Source organism: Erpetoichthys calabaricus, chromosome 3 (assembly GCF_900747795.2).
Source record: "Erpetoichthys calabaricus chromosome 3, fErpCal1.3, whole genome shotgun sequence".
In the NCBI taxonomy this organism is placed as follows: Eukaryota; Metazoa; Chordata; class Cladistia; order Polypteriformes; family Polypteridae; genus Erpetoichthys; species Erpetoichthys calabaricus.
In genome coordinates this window covers 229,672,515-229,685,682 of record NC_041396.2, presented here as the reverse complement: position 1 = coordinate 229,685,682, position 13,168 = coordinate 229,672,515, and the positions used below count along the sequence as shown (strand labels likewise).

Genomic DNA, 13,168 nt, shown 5'->3' with positions numbered 1-13,168 from the left:
GCTCTGGTACCTGTTGCCATTTCAGAATAAGAGGAAAGGTGCTGCCAATAAAGCACTTCTGGTTAGATAGAGCTCCAGAAATAAAGACCCCATGAGCACTGAAGTAAGAGATATGTCATAGATGAGGGTAGGAGAAGCTTCTAAAACCAGTTGGTGGCAGCATAGACCCAAATGCGTACTATAGAGAGCTGGCTGCCCTGACCTTTTCATTTAAAATTAGGCATGGTGGGACACCTGGAACAATCAGAAAACCTAAAAGTGATTTTCAAAGTTACCCCTGAAGTCACTGCAGGTTGCACTGCTTTCTAGTGGCCCTGCTGGGAAGAAGGGGGCCCAGGCTAGGGAGCGAGAAAGAGGGGTATTTTGTGATGGCAGTAGTTTGAGGTCGGTTAAGTTAGCAAGCCACCCAACCTGATAAATCCATTATGATAGACCAGAACGGTTATAGAGTATCATTGTATGTTTGTGTTATTTAATTCTGCCCATTTTATCAGACTAAATGGCACTTGTCAACATTCCTACCAACTTTGGGTAACTTTGCCTTTGAGCACAAATAGTTAAGCATGTATATAAAATGTAAATATCTATATCAAGGTTTAGAAAAATATGAAGCAATGTTATCTTCATTTGACTGCCATCAATCTTTTTTGAATGAATTATTAGCAGATTCTGACTTTTCCTTGATCTGGATGATAGAATGTGTTATTGTACTGTATATAATGAAAAGCCATTTCATTCCTTTGAATTCCACAGCTAATACAGAGAAATCAGATGAAAATTCTCCACCGCTCATTACAGATGTATCACAAAATGAGCCACAAAAATCTCCTGGAACTCCAAAATCCTCCAAAAAAGGCAAAGACAAATCAGTAGAAAAATCTGAAAAAGACAAACCCAATAAAGAAAAAGAGAAGGTGTCATCAAGGCCAGAGTCACAGGTAAGCAATACAGTGTTTGCAAAGCTGCTTCATAACACAGTACAAATGTTGTAGGCAGTTGATTGTTGGTCAAAAATTCCAAAACATCAGGGGCCTCATGTATAACGCCGTGCATAGAATTCAAATGAAAAATTGGGATATGGACAAAAGTGGAAATGTGTGTACTCACAAAAAAATTCAGCTGCACAAAACCGTGTGTAAGCCAACTTCCACGCACTTCAGCTCCATAAATCTCGTTCAGCATGAAAAGTAACAAACATTCACACGCCTGCCACCCCACACCGATTCCTCCCCAAATTATGCCCTTTTGAATATACAAATCAATATAAATAGCCCTTTAAATTCAGTGTTTTGTGACAAAACAATGGCAAAAACACAGGGAATAAAGAAGAATTTCAGCAAATGTGAAGTGGAGGCAAGGAAAAACATACTATTTTTTGGCTTCAGCAGTGGTTTAAGCAACAAAAGGAAGATGATTGAGTGATACAGAGTAGCACAGACATTAAAAGTTCAAGTTCAGAAAGTCGCCGTGAAAAGGCGACTCATAGCCCACCATCTGAGTGGTGGCTACAAAAGTGTTTTAGGGTACAGAGAAAAGAAAAAAAATAGGGACACAGTGAAGAAAAGAAAAAGGTCAAAATGTCAAGTTTAATCTTGAAATTTCCACTTTAATCTTGTAGTTTATTTTGTCATTAAAAGTAGAATGTCGTAAAGTTCATCTTAAAATTGATGTTTAATTTCTAGATTTTTCTCAGATCTCATCATAACTAAAGTAGCACGTGAAATGCTTCGTATTCTATGTGTTTGTGAATCACTACATGCTTAAACGGACTTTCTCTTTTGTAGACAGGAGCACACAGGCACTGAACTCCACCCAGAATACATTACATTCACAATATTACAGCTCTCTGAACATTTTAGAATGCTATGATATCATTTCCATCCATCCATTATCCAACCCGCTATATCCTAACTACAGGGTCACGGGGGTCTGCTGGAGCCAATCCCAGCCAACACAGGGCACACACACACACCAAGCACACACACACCAATCACACACAATGCACCTAACCTGCATGTCTTTGGACTGTGGGAGGAAACCCACACAGACACGGGGAGAACATGCAAACTCCATGCAGGGAGGACCCGGGAAGCGAACCCGGTTCTCCTATCTGCGAGGCAGCAGTGCTATCCACTGCGCCACCGTGCCGCCCCATGATATCATTTTCATGATGATATACATTAAAATATGTATTAAACATTGGGGCACGGTGGCACAGCGGTAGAGATGAGCTGGCATCCTATCCAGGGATTGTTCCTACCTCCCGCAAGATGCTTGCAGTGGCACACACAACCCTTGATGAAATAATCTGTTGCAGCAGTACCGTCTCTTCCAAATGTACCAATCCCCTGTGAGACTTGCCCGGACACCATCAGACCGACACTGCATCTTTATGCAAAAACCTTTTATTGTCGTCCACACAACACAAGTATTATCACAGTCCCGCACAACTCACAGTGCTCTAGCCCCAGTCTCCCTTCTCCTGGGCCTTTTCTTGCCTTGTCCCTGGGCCACCTCTACTCTCTCTCCAGGAGCTTCGTCCTGCTCCTGCTCCCGACTCCAGCTCATTGATAGGAGGGAGGCGGCCCTCTCCGCGGGTTCCATGCTCCTTTGGCTGGGACCCTTCGCCTATTAGAGGTCCCCACTGGCTTTGGGACTTCCCTCTGCACCCGCAGAGGCCTGCCTATCTCCGTACGTGAGCTCACGGGCTCACGTCTCATTCTGTGGGATGACCCGGATTTATTCCTCGGGCCCTCCCCTTTTCTCTGGGGTGCCCTGACAGCTGGAGTCTCCCTATGGGAAAGGCAGAGACCCCTTGCTGTCTGCACCCGAGTGGACCAACACGCAGCTGATGCTGGCGCCGGCGGTGGTGTACTAGGTCCCACGGCACTCATCAGCTGGCGTCCAGGCACCACCCCTCCCAGGCAATCAGCCCCTCTCTGATTCATAACTGATGCTGGCAGCGGCAGTGGTGCGCTAGGACCCACGGCACCCAGCCGGCGTCTAAGCACCACCCCTCCCAGGCAATCAGCCTTTCTCATCCTCTCATTTGTCGGAATCGCGGCTACTTGTCCACCGGAACTGCACAATACCGGGGAACATTCGCCCGCTTTTCCTATTTTATTTACGACGCAAGTCCCACTTACCTGCGTCGCCACGAACCTCCGGCCAGAGAACCCGGCGGCGCGTTCTTCCGCCCCCTGACGTGACGCGATCGCCGTCCTCTTGAGCTTGACTAAGTAGTCTCGAAGGCCGTGTATTACCTGTAACACAGACTCGACGGACCGAGGGGAATCCTCTGGCTCACGCCGAGTCACAGGCACAAAGGGAACGTTAGCCAGCGAAGGACTTACCAGTTCATCGGTCCTGATCGCCGGCTGTGCTCCCTGGAGCTCTCTTCCGGGTTCTCTCCGGCCCTCCCCTTGCTTGAGATGGACGCTCCTTCGTCCCGCCTCCATCCAATCATTGGCGGGTACGTAAGACCTGCCGTCCACTCTCTCGCCTGCCACGGGGATGGACTTCCGATCTGCCGTCATCTCCCCTTTCCTCCCGAGGGTTTGACAAGACCCGCTACCGCTCCTCTGCCGCGGCCTCTGGATACGCTGCGGATCCTCCGTTACGTCCAGCGTCGCTGCTCCATTCCCGTAGTGCAGGTTGACACAGCCTGACTGGCGACGCGAATCCAGGAAGCCCCCAGCTGAAAGGCAAACACTGGCCACTGCCCCGCCGACCCTCGCGAGTCGACTGGCGTCAGCCCTGGGACTTACCTCCTGGATCCCGTCTGTCGGACTATTGCGAAGGTTGCCAGTCATATCCGTGGCTGTGCCGACCCCGATTCTCACGGGAACAGCGACCGCTGGTAAATCCACAGCACACGGGTCACTCCTCCAATCCCCCTCGGGTGGGAGACGATGCGGTGGCGAATCTCTCGCGGCCTCTGGGTGGTCCGCGAGCCGTCTGCAGTGCGTGTGCGGGCCGCATCCATGCGGCATGTGTGTGTGGTGGACTGAGGTGCCGGACAGCTCTCATAAAATTTGTTAACATAGAAGTCCTCCGCCTTGGAACAGGCAGCAACTCCTACCCGGCTCGCCAATGTGAGACTTGCCTGGACACCATCAGACCGACACTGCATCTTTATGCAAAAACCTTTTATTGTCGTCCACACAACACAAGTATTATCACAGTCCCGCACAACTCACAGTGCTCTAGCCCCAGTCTCCCTTCTCCTGGGCCTTTTCTCGCCTTGTCCCTGGGCCACCTCTACTCTCTCTCCAGGAGCTTTGTCCTGCTCCTGCTCCCGACTCCAGCTCATTGATAGGAGGGAGGCGGCCCCATTTATAGTCACCCGGATGTGCTCCAGGTGGTTCCCGGCAATCTTCCTTTGACACACCCCTGTGTGGCGGAAGTGCCGGCTGTCTTTCCGGAAGCACTCCGGGTGTCTCTTTTTCCTTCTTCCCCCCAGCCCTTCCTAGTGTGGTGGAAGTGCTGAGGTCCCAAGTCCTCCAGGCATAAGGACGCTCCTTGGCAGTCCGGAGGAGGCATGAGCCCTCCTCCTGTCCTTCTGGGCGTCCCGGCTGGGTACCACCCCCAGCCGCGTGCCACACCCCAGTTCCTGTCCTTCCATTTTCTTTTTCCATGTAACCAGTCTTCACCATATATGCTCTGTAATAAATGTCAAACCAGTTGTAAACTTAGAATGCTGATTCTCCAAAACTTTTAAGGAGCATTGAAAAATTTTTGTAATACATGTTTAATTATTCCATCCATCTATCCATCCAGGGTCGCACCAGTCCCAGCAAGCATACAGTGAGAAGCAGGAACAATCCCTGAATGGGTTGTCAGCTCATCACTACCGCTGTGCCACCACATCCCCACATGTTTAATTATTAACAATATAAATTATTTAAATTAAGTTAACAATTTATGTGTATAATGTAATATGCATACTTGAATGCATTTCATATGAAAAATTATATCAAGTATACATTCTAGTATTCTAACAGCACACAGCACCAAGAGGATAGCGCTTTGAATTGAATTCCTTTATTGTCATTGTATGGTACAATGAGATTCAATATGCAAATCCTCCATAAACTTATTTTCCTATAAAATGATAAAATGTAGATAGTGCAAATGGTTCATAAAGTAGCTGAGGTTGTGCAATATTACAACTGTTTACAGTGAGGTAATTGTACTTGTAAGTACAAACAGTTCTACTGGGTGCACTTGATGGAATGATTGAGTGCGTTTATAGCTCTTGGGATGAAACTGTTTCTTGGGTCTTGATGTCCCTGCAGAAGAGGCTCTGAAGAGTTGGCCGAATATAGAAGTTCAAATATACTGTGCAAATGGCTGAGTGGAATGCATGCAGATGCTGGTCACTTTCCTTTAACAGTGTGTGCTATAAATGTCCTCCAGAGCTGGAAGCTGTATCCCAATAATCCTCTGCGCTCTTGACACAATCCAACATAGAGTCTTCCGATGAGCTGCTTTGCAGCTGTGACTCCACACTCAGATACAGTGGGTTAAAATACTCTGAGTGGTGCACTGAGAGTAACAACGCTAAAGCAGCTGTGCTTTTTGGAATAGCTTTGCCATTCCGTGCACCATTATATTGTTACAGGTTGATTACAATCAGCTGCCTTAAATTTGTAAACGATATGCACTTAATTTCAGTGTATTTGATAAAGCCCACGTCATGGATGTGAATATAAAAAAGAAAGGGAAACCAAAGTCAAAGTGAACTTTATTGTCATCTCATCCATATACAAGTATACAGAGAGATGTAATTGTGAAGCTCAGGGTCTACAGCATAACAACATGAAGTGCAAATAAAAAATTAAACTTAAATTAAAAATAGAATTAAAATTAAAATTAAAAATTAAAACACAAACAGACAAGACATTGTGCAAAGACAAGATTGATGCAATGTATGGTATTATGTACCTAGATACATAAATATAGTCAATAAATATGTAATATAAATAAATAATAGATACAGATAATACAGAAATTATCAGTGTATGATAATAGTTGTTTAAGACATGTGTAAACAATGACAGGTCTGAATGTTTCACAGCAGAAGGATATCAAAGTGTAGTGTACAGGAACTGTAGCACTGCATTCATGCTGGGTGCGGCCAGTTTGCAAAAATGGGTGGAAACATGCGTACGCAATGGGTTGTGCTTCCGTGAGAATGTGTGTGGCATTACGCCAACTTTAGTTTCAATACATTGGGATGTGAGTGTGGAAATGGGAGTACGCAAAACTTTTTTTGCATAAACACTGTTTATACATGAGTCCCCAGGAGATGAAGTCTACTTCTAACAGGAAAATGCAAAAGGAAAGTACATGATGAGAGAGGCAGAAGGCCAGAAAGATGAATAGAACAACATCAAACCCAAAATTAAGCCACAATTATCAAAAAGTTAGAGGTCTTTCATATTACTAATTGTTCAGAGTCCATAAAAATTAAATTACTAACAACGCAAGTGTCTATATTTGATTATTATCTAAAACATTAGATACCCATTGACTAGGTTAGATTAGATATACTTTATTAATCACCCAAGAGAAATTCAAAAGCATGCTGCAGCAAAAACATAAAATTCAAAGATACCAACTAAAGTACTATATGAGACAACAGATTAGCATAATATTTATTATATTATATGTTTTAAAGTAACTGTATTAGACTGAATGGGACATCAGGAGGAAATTTCGAACTGCCCGAAAACAGCAGACAGAAAAGATCCCCAGAGGTGTTTCTTATTACACTATGGGGGAATGAGAATGAGAAACATGCAGCCACAATATAGTACATGATACTGTGAGAGAGAGGGATAGATAGATAGATAGATAGATAGACAGATGTGTGTGTATACACACATCCATTGTCTTCTGAAAACACACACCAGAACTGAAAATTAAAAAGAAAGAAAACTTCTGACTTGGCAGTCCCTGTCCCAGTGTAGCTTTATGCAAACATATTGCTGTAGGTATAAAGGAGACCCAATAATGTTGTCTGACACAATTCTGCATAATGAGTCGTTGACTGAAAGTACTCAATGTTAGTGTGTGATAAGTGGTCCGTGGTGTAGGGCAAATTTTAAATAATCAGGACCCGGTAGCGTTCAGGCTCAGAGTGGGGGCGGCTGTGTGCATGACGGCACTGCTCTGAGGTTGATTGCAGAATGATCACACACTCACATGCAAAAGCAGATCAGTTGGGTGCCGCATTCACACCTCAGAGTGGATGAAGTGTCACACCTGCACCCAATCCGGCAGGAGAGGTAAAGAGGAGCTTCCACAGCAGAGAAGAAAGAAGAGAACCGATCAGAAAGACAGAGAGGAATGGAGGTTAAAGAAAAGCAGAACAGAAAGAAGAAAGACTGAGAGGCAGGATTGAGAGAGAACTCATATTAAAACTGGATGAAGGCAGGTGATCGGGGACAGGGTGATGAGCCTGGGACTGAAAAAGGGCACTCCTATTGAGCACTGCTAGGGAGTAGGAGTTGCCCGGTTTGCGGTGTCTCCTGAAGATGCCAAGTGTCTGGCAGTGTGTGTTGGGCATCTCTTCTGCTGCAGGATCCTGGGTGGGGTAAGCAGAGGAGACATTGAATTTAGAAGGAAGTATGGGAGGCCATTTTTTAGGAAAAAAGAACTGTCTCTGATAATTAAACTCATTTTTATGGATATATTTATTATGGATATTGAACCTCTGCATGGATACTGGTTTTTGTGTATTATTTATTTATTTATTGACAAATTGATTGGTTACACCGCACTATTTGTTTGAACACTTTTTGATTTTTTTTGGGGATTAGTTTTAATAAAAGCCATGAGCACTTTTGCACCTACCCCTTGCTGCATGTATGTGTCCTCATTTGCCCAGCTCATGTCGGTCTATGACTGTCGACAATTATAGGTCGAAGAGGCTCCCAGAAACAATAAGGGAGCATGGAGCTAACCTGGACCGCCACATAGTGTGTCAGAGAGAGGATGTGCAGCATTAGTATAATGTCACTCAGGTTTGTTTTAACTTTCTTTTGCTACTACCTCCAGAAGTTCCAAAGTATGTCCCTTAACTAAGTCAGGCCTTTTAAATAGCTCGGTGGGTCTCTCATGAAGTGATGTTACCAGCCCAGCAAACCACAGCGTAGAAAATTGTACTGACCATCATATACTTGTAGAAGAATGTGTAAGTGTTCTGAATTAAAAATTAATAAATCAATGAATGTTTGATGTAAGGCATTATGTGGTGCATCAGATATGACAAGTAATAAACAGTACAAATAACTGAGCTATGGATACTTGGTCACATTGAATTGGTAATGCAAAGTGATTGGCAGCGCTTTGATCACAGATCAAGCAGAGGTCTGTACTTGAGTTAATAATAGTTAAGAGTTCAATTAAATTTAATTAAGTATTTTTTTTTCTTTTTTTTTTTTTAAAAAAAGCATCCTGGCTAGTGGCATCATGCCATGTTAAAAACATATCAGTTTTTATTATTAAGATAAGATTTTGACATAAGACCTTCTAAAGCTGAATTTCTCCTTGGGGAAATCTATCTATCTAACTTAATTTAAAAAGACTTATTGTCAACTATATATACAGTATATATAGTTACAGTGTGTAGATAGATAGATACAGTGCATCCGGAAAGTATTCACAGCGCATCACTTTTTCCACATTTTGTTATGTTACAGCCTTATTCCAAAATGGATTAAATTAATTTTTTTCCTCAGAATTCTACACACAACACCCCATAATGACAACGTGAAAAAAGTTTACTTGAGGTTTTTGCAAATTTACTAAAAATAAAAAAACTGAAAAATCACATGTACATAAGTATTCACAGCCTATGCTCAATACTTTGTCGATGCACCTTTGGCAGCAATTACAGCCTCAAATCTTTTTGAATATGATGCCACAAGCTTGGCACACCTATCCTTGGCCAGTTTCGCCCATTCCTCTTTGCAGCACCTCTCAAGCTCCATCAGGTTGGATGGGAAGTGTCGGTGCACAGCCATTTTAAGATCTCTCCAGAGATGTTCAATTGGATTCAAGTCTGGGCTCTGGCTGGGCCACTCAAGGACATTCACAGAGTTGTCCTGAAGCCACTCCTTTGATATCTTGGCTGTGTGCTTAGGGTCGTTGTCCTGCTGAAAGATGAACCGTCGCCCCAGTCTGAGGTCAAGAGCGCTCTGGAGCAGGTTTTCATCCAGGATGTCTCTGTACATTGCTGCAGTCATCTTTCCCTTTATCCTGACTAGTCTCCCAGTCCCTGCAGCTGAAAAACATCCCCACAGCATGATGCTGCCACCACCATGCTTCACTGTAGGGATGGTATTGGCCTGGTGATGAGCGGTGCCTGGTTTCCTCCAAACGTGACGCCTGGCATTCACACCAAACAGTTCAATCTGTCTCATCAGACCAGATAATTTTCTTTCTCATGGTCTGAGAGTCCTTCAGGTGCCTTTTGGCAAACTCCAGGCGGGCTGCCATGTGCCTTTTACTAAGGAGTGGCTTCCGTCTGGCCACTCTACCATACAGGCCTGATTGGTGGATTGCTACAGAGATGGTTGTCCTTCTGGAAGGTTCTCCTCTCTCCACAGAGGACCTCTGGAGCTCTGACAGAGTGATCATCGGGTTCTTGGTCACCTCCCTGACTAAGGCCCTTCTCCCCTGATCGCTGTTTAGATGGCCGGCCAGCTCTAGGAAGAGTCCTGGTGGTTTCAAACTTCTTCCACTTACGGATGATGGAGGCCACTGTGCTCATTGGGACCTTCAAAGCAGCAGAAATTTTTCTGTAACCTTCCCCAGATTTGTGCCTTCATGCTTGCTTTGTGCTCTGACATGAACTGTCAACTGTGGGACCTTATATAGACAGGTGTGTGCCTTTCCAAATCATGTCCAATCAGCTGAATTTACCACAGGTGGACTCCAATTAAGCTGCAGAAACATCTCAAGGATGATCAGGGGAAACAGGATGCACCTGAGCTCAATTTCGAGCTTCATGGCAAAGGCTGTGAATACTTATGTACATGTGCTTTCTCAATTTTTTTATTTTTAATAAATTTGCAAAAATCTCAAACATTTTTCATGCTGTCATTATGGGGTGTTGTGTGTAGAATTCTGAGGAAAAAAATGAATTTAATCCATTCTGGAATAAGGCTGTAACATAACAAAATGTGGAAAAAGTGATGCGCTGTGAATACTTTCCAGATGCACTATAGATAGATTTTTTTACTAAAATGTTACTAAGGTCTGAAATTAAGATGTCCTTTCACATTTGTTGCAGTGGAATAAACTATTCTACATTGAAAATCTAAGTCACATGTTTATTTAGAAGTGCTTTACTATTTCTCTCATTATTTCAGGCTCTTGATGTCAATATGCCCTTTTGGACTTTACGTGTTGTGAGTGGACAAGGTGATACAGATAAAATTCAATTAAAAAAAGATACTGAACGTGCCAATGAAATTAGAAATATGAAACAAGCGTGGGAATCTGCTGAACCAGGGAGAGCTATGAAGGTAACTGGCATGCTAGAGTAAATACATTGTAATTAATGTAATTAATTTAATTTATTGCCATAAACAGCATGATAATTTAATAATCTGCCTACCTAATGAAAGAAAATAAAGGGCTATTTGTCAGCAAATGAATTCAGCCAATGGAAGCCAACCTTTTATGGAAATCATATAAACCCTGAACACTTTTAAATTTTTTTTGAAAGTTTTTTATGCTCATGATGTTCTCAAGGTAACCATGAACCTCAGATCTTGAGCACAATAGGTGATAATTTCTAGCTTTCTAAAAGAAGTAAAATTGTGTCATGCAAAATAAATACGTGTAGCCGACTCCATGAAGAAGTATGAACATAATGAAACATGTGAATGTTGTTTTTCTTGATATTTAAAGCCTGTCTTCATTCCAAGTTCTGTTAATTTATAATGTGCTTACACATTATTCTCAACAACTGTATATTCTAAAACAATCATGATGAGAGCAGGCCATTCAGCCTAACAAAGCTCACCAGTCCTATCTACTTAATTTTTCCAAAATAATATCAAAGTCTTACTGTCTACCACTCTACTTGGTAGCTTATTCCCTCTGTCTATGGCTTTCTGTGTAAAGAAAATCTTCCTAATGTTTGTGCAAAATTTACCTTTAACAATTTTCCAACTGTGCCCACGTGTTCTTGATGAACTCATTTTAAAATAAGAGTCTTGATCCACTGTACTAATTTCCTTAATAGTTTTAAACATTTCCATTATGTCATCTCTTAATCTTCTTTTGCTTAAACTGTATAGGCTCAGCTTTTTTAATCTTTCCTCATAATTCATCCCCTGTTGCCCTCGACTCGGCTTAATCGCTCTTCTCTGGACCTTTTCTAGCGCTGCTATGTCCTTTTTGTAGCATAGAGTTCAAAACTACACACAGTACTCAAGACGAGGCCTCACCAGTGCATTATAAAGGTTGAACATAACCTCCTTGGACTTGATCTTAGTGCATTGATCAGTTAAAATACACATCCAAAGTCCATACCTATCTCAGTATTTGGGATGAAGATATATTCATCCTTAGTTTTATTTCCCTTGCTTGATTTAGTGATTATTTTAATGAAGATATATTCATCCTTAGTTTTATTATCCCTTGTTTGATTTAGTGATTATTTTACTGACATAACCTTCAAATTAATAAAACATTTTGCTTTAAATCCTAAAGTATACTAGACATCATCCAGTATTAATCTTTATTGACTGAGTTGGATTTCCTTCCAACATCCACAGGATTTGACTGCATTATTTCTCAACAATTATACCCATCTTTTAAATCTTTAAACTCAATAAATTGCAGTGAATACTCTGTGATCTATCTGGAAATCTCACTCATCATCTTGATGTGCAATGTTTTATGGCTCAGTATACAAATACATAAAAAATCATATGGAAATATATTGTGCACATTTAGTATTGCATTGATTTGCCATGGGTTCACTTTTAATTATCTAAAGATTTACCCATTGGTTGTGTGGTAGTTCTACATTATAACAAATCTAAATCTGCCATTGACAATTTAGCATGTTTTCTATTATTGATCTGTAATTTTCATATCAAAATTCAGCATTATTATGGTTTAAATTGATTTTGAGTACAATGTTTCCATATATTCTAAAGAGGAATTTCTTGCGTAAATTTAAAGAAAGCTCAGAAACAAAATGTTTAAGTGTGTCTGTTTACAACAACAACAACAACATTTATTTATATAGCACATTTTCATACAAAAAGTAGCTCAAAGTGCTTTACATAATGAAGAAAAGAAGAATAAAAGACAAATAAGAAATTAAAATAAGACAACCTTAGTTAACATAAAAAGGAGTAAGGTCCGATGGCCAGGGTGGACAGAAAAAACAAAAAAAAAAAAAAAATGCCTTCTTTATTTTCTTACTTTGTTTTGGAGGCAGGAATAGATGATTAAAGGGTGTTATCACATGGTCCGGTATGTGCTAAATAAATTTATTGTAAATAAATGTAAATGGTAAAATGATTTTGTATATTTACACAACAGAACAAATGAAGTACACTTGTTACCTTTTACAGTTTATCAGCTTATGAAGGGTTATGTTTTGAGCAGATGTTGATCAAAGACAGAAACGGAGAAGATTGCACTGAATAACACAGGAGGGAGAAAATTTAGTTCCCTATGCTTATTCACACCTTGTACTAACTGCAAAAAAGGCAACCAGTCTAATTTAAAAAGAGTGAGGATTACAAGAAAGTCAAACAGAAAAGCAAAGGTCAAAACCGAAAACCAAAGCAAAATCATAAAAGGCAGAGCTTAGATTGAAGTAACCAGTAATCAAAATTTCACAGTAGATAATTCATTAGGTTTGGTCCAGTCTCAGATACCAGTGACTATTTTTTTGCAAGCAGTTCAGCCCATGTGCATTATGGGGAAAACCCTGTAGAAACAAGCAATGCAAAAAGCAAAAGATAGTGCCACCCATCACCAAAACAAAACGGCATTTGGAAAGATGGTGAATACAGTGTGACGCCACCCTAACCCGGACACAGACAGGCAGGACACAGGTTCAACTCACCACCTGTGTTTATTTATAATAAAAGTGCACAACCACCAGCACTATGACACGACACAACAC

General features: G+C 41.7%; 1 protein-coding gene across 2 annotated transcripts in view; it reads left to right on the top strand.

Annotated features, from left to right (window-relative positions):
* adgb (androglobin) overlaps nt 1–13,168 on the top strand; it is a 225,479-nt gene that overhangs the window by 186,572 nt on the left and 25,739 nt on the right. For both annotated transcript variants that reach the window (XM_051924853.1, XM_051924852.1), the window contains exons 30-31: nt 754–938; nt 10,383–10,538. In XM_051924853.1, coding sequence (XP_051780813.1) covers nt 754–938; nt 10,383–10,538 — 341 coding nt within the window. The remainder of the gene's footprint in view (nt 1–753; nt 939–10,382; nt 10,539–13,168) is intronic.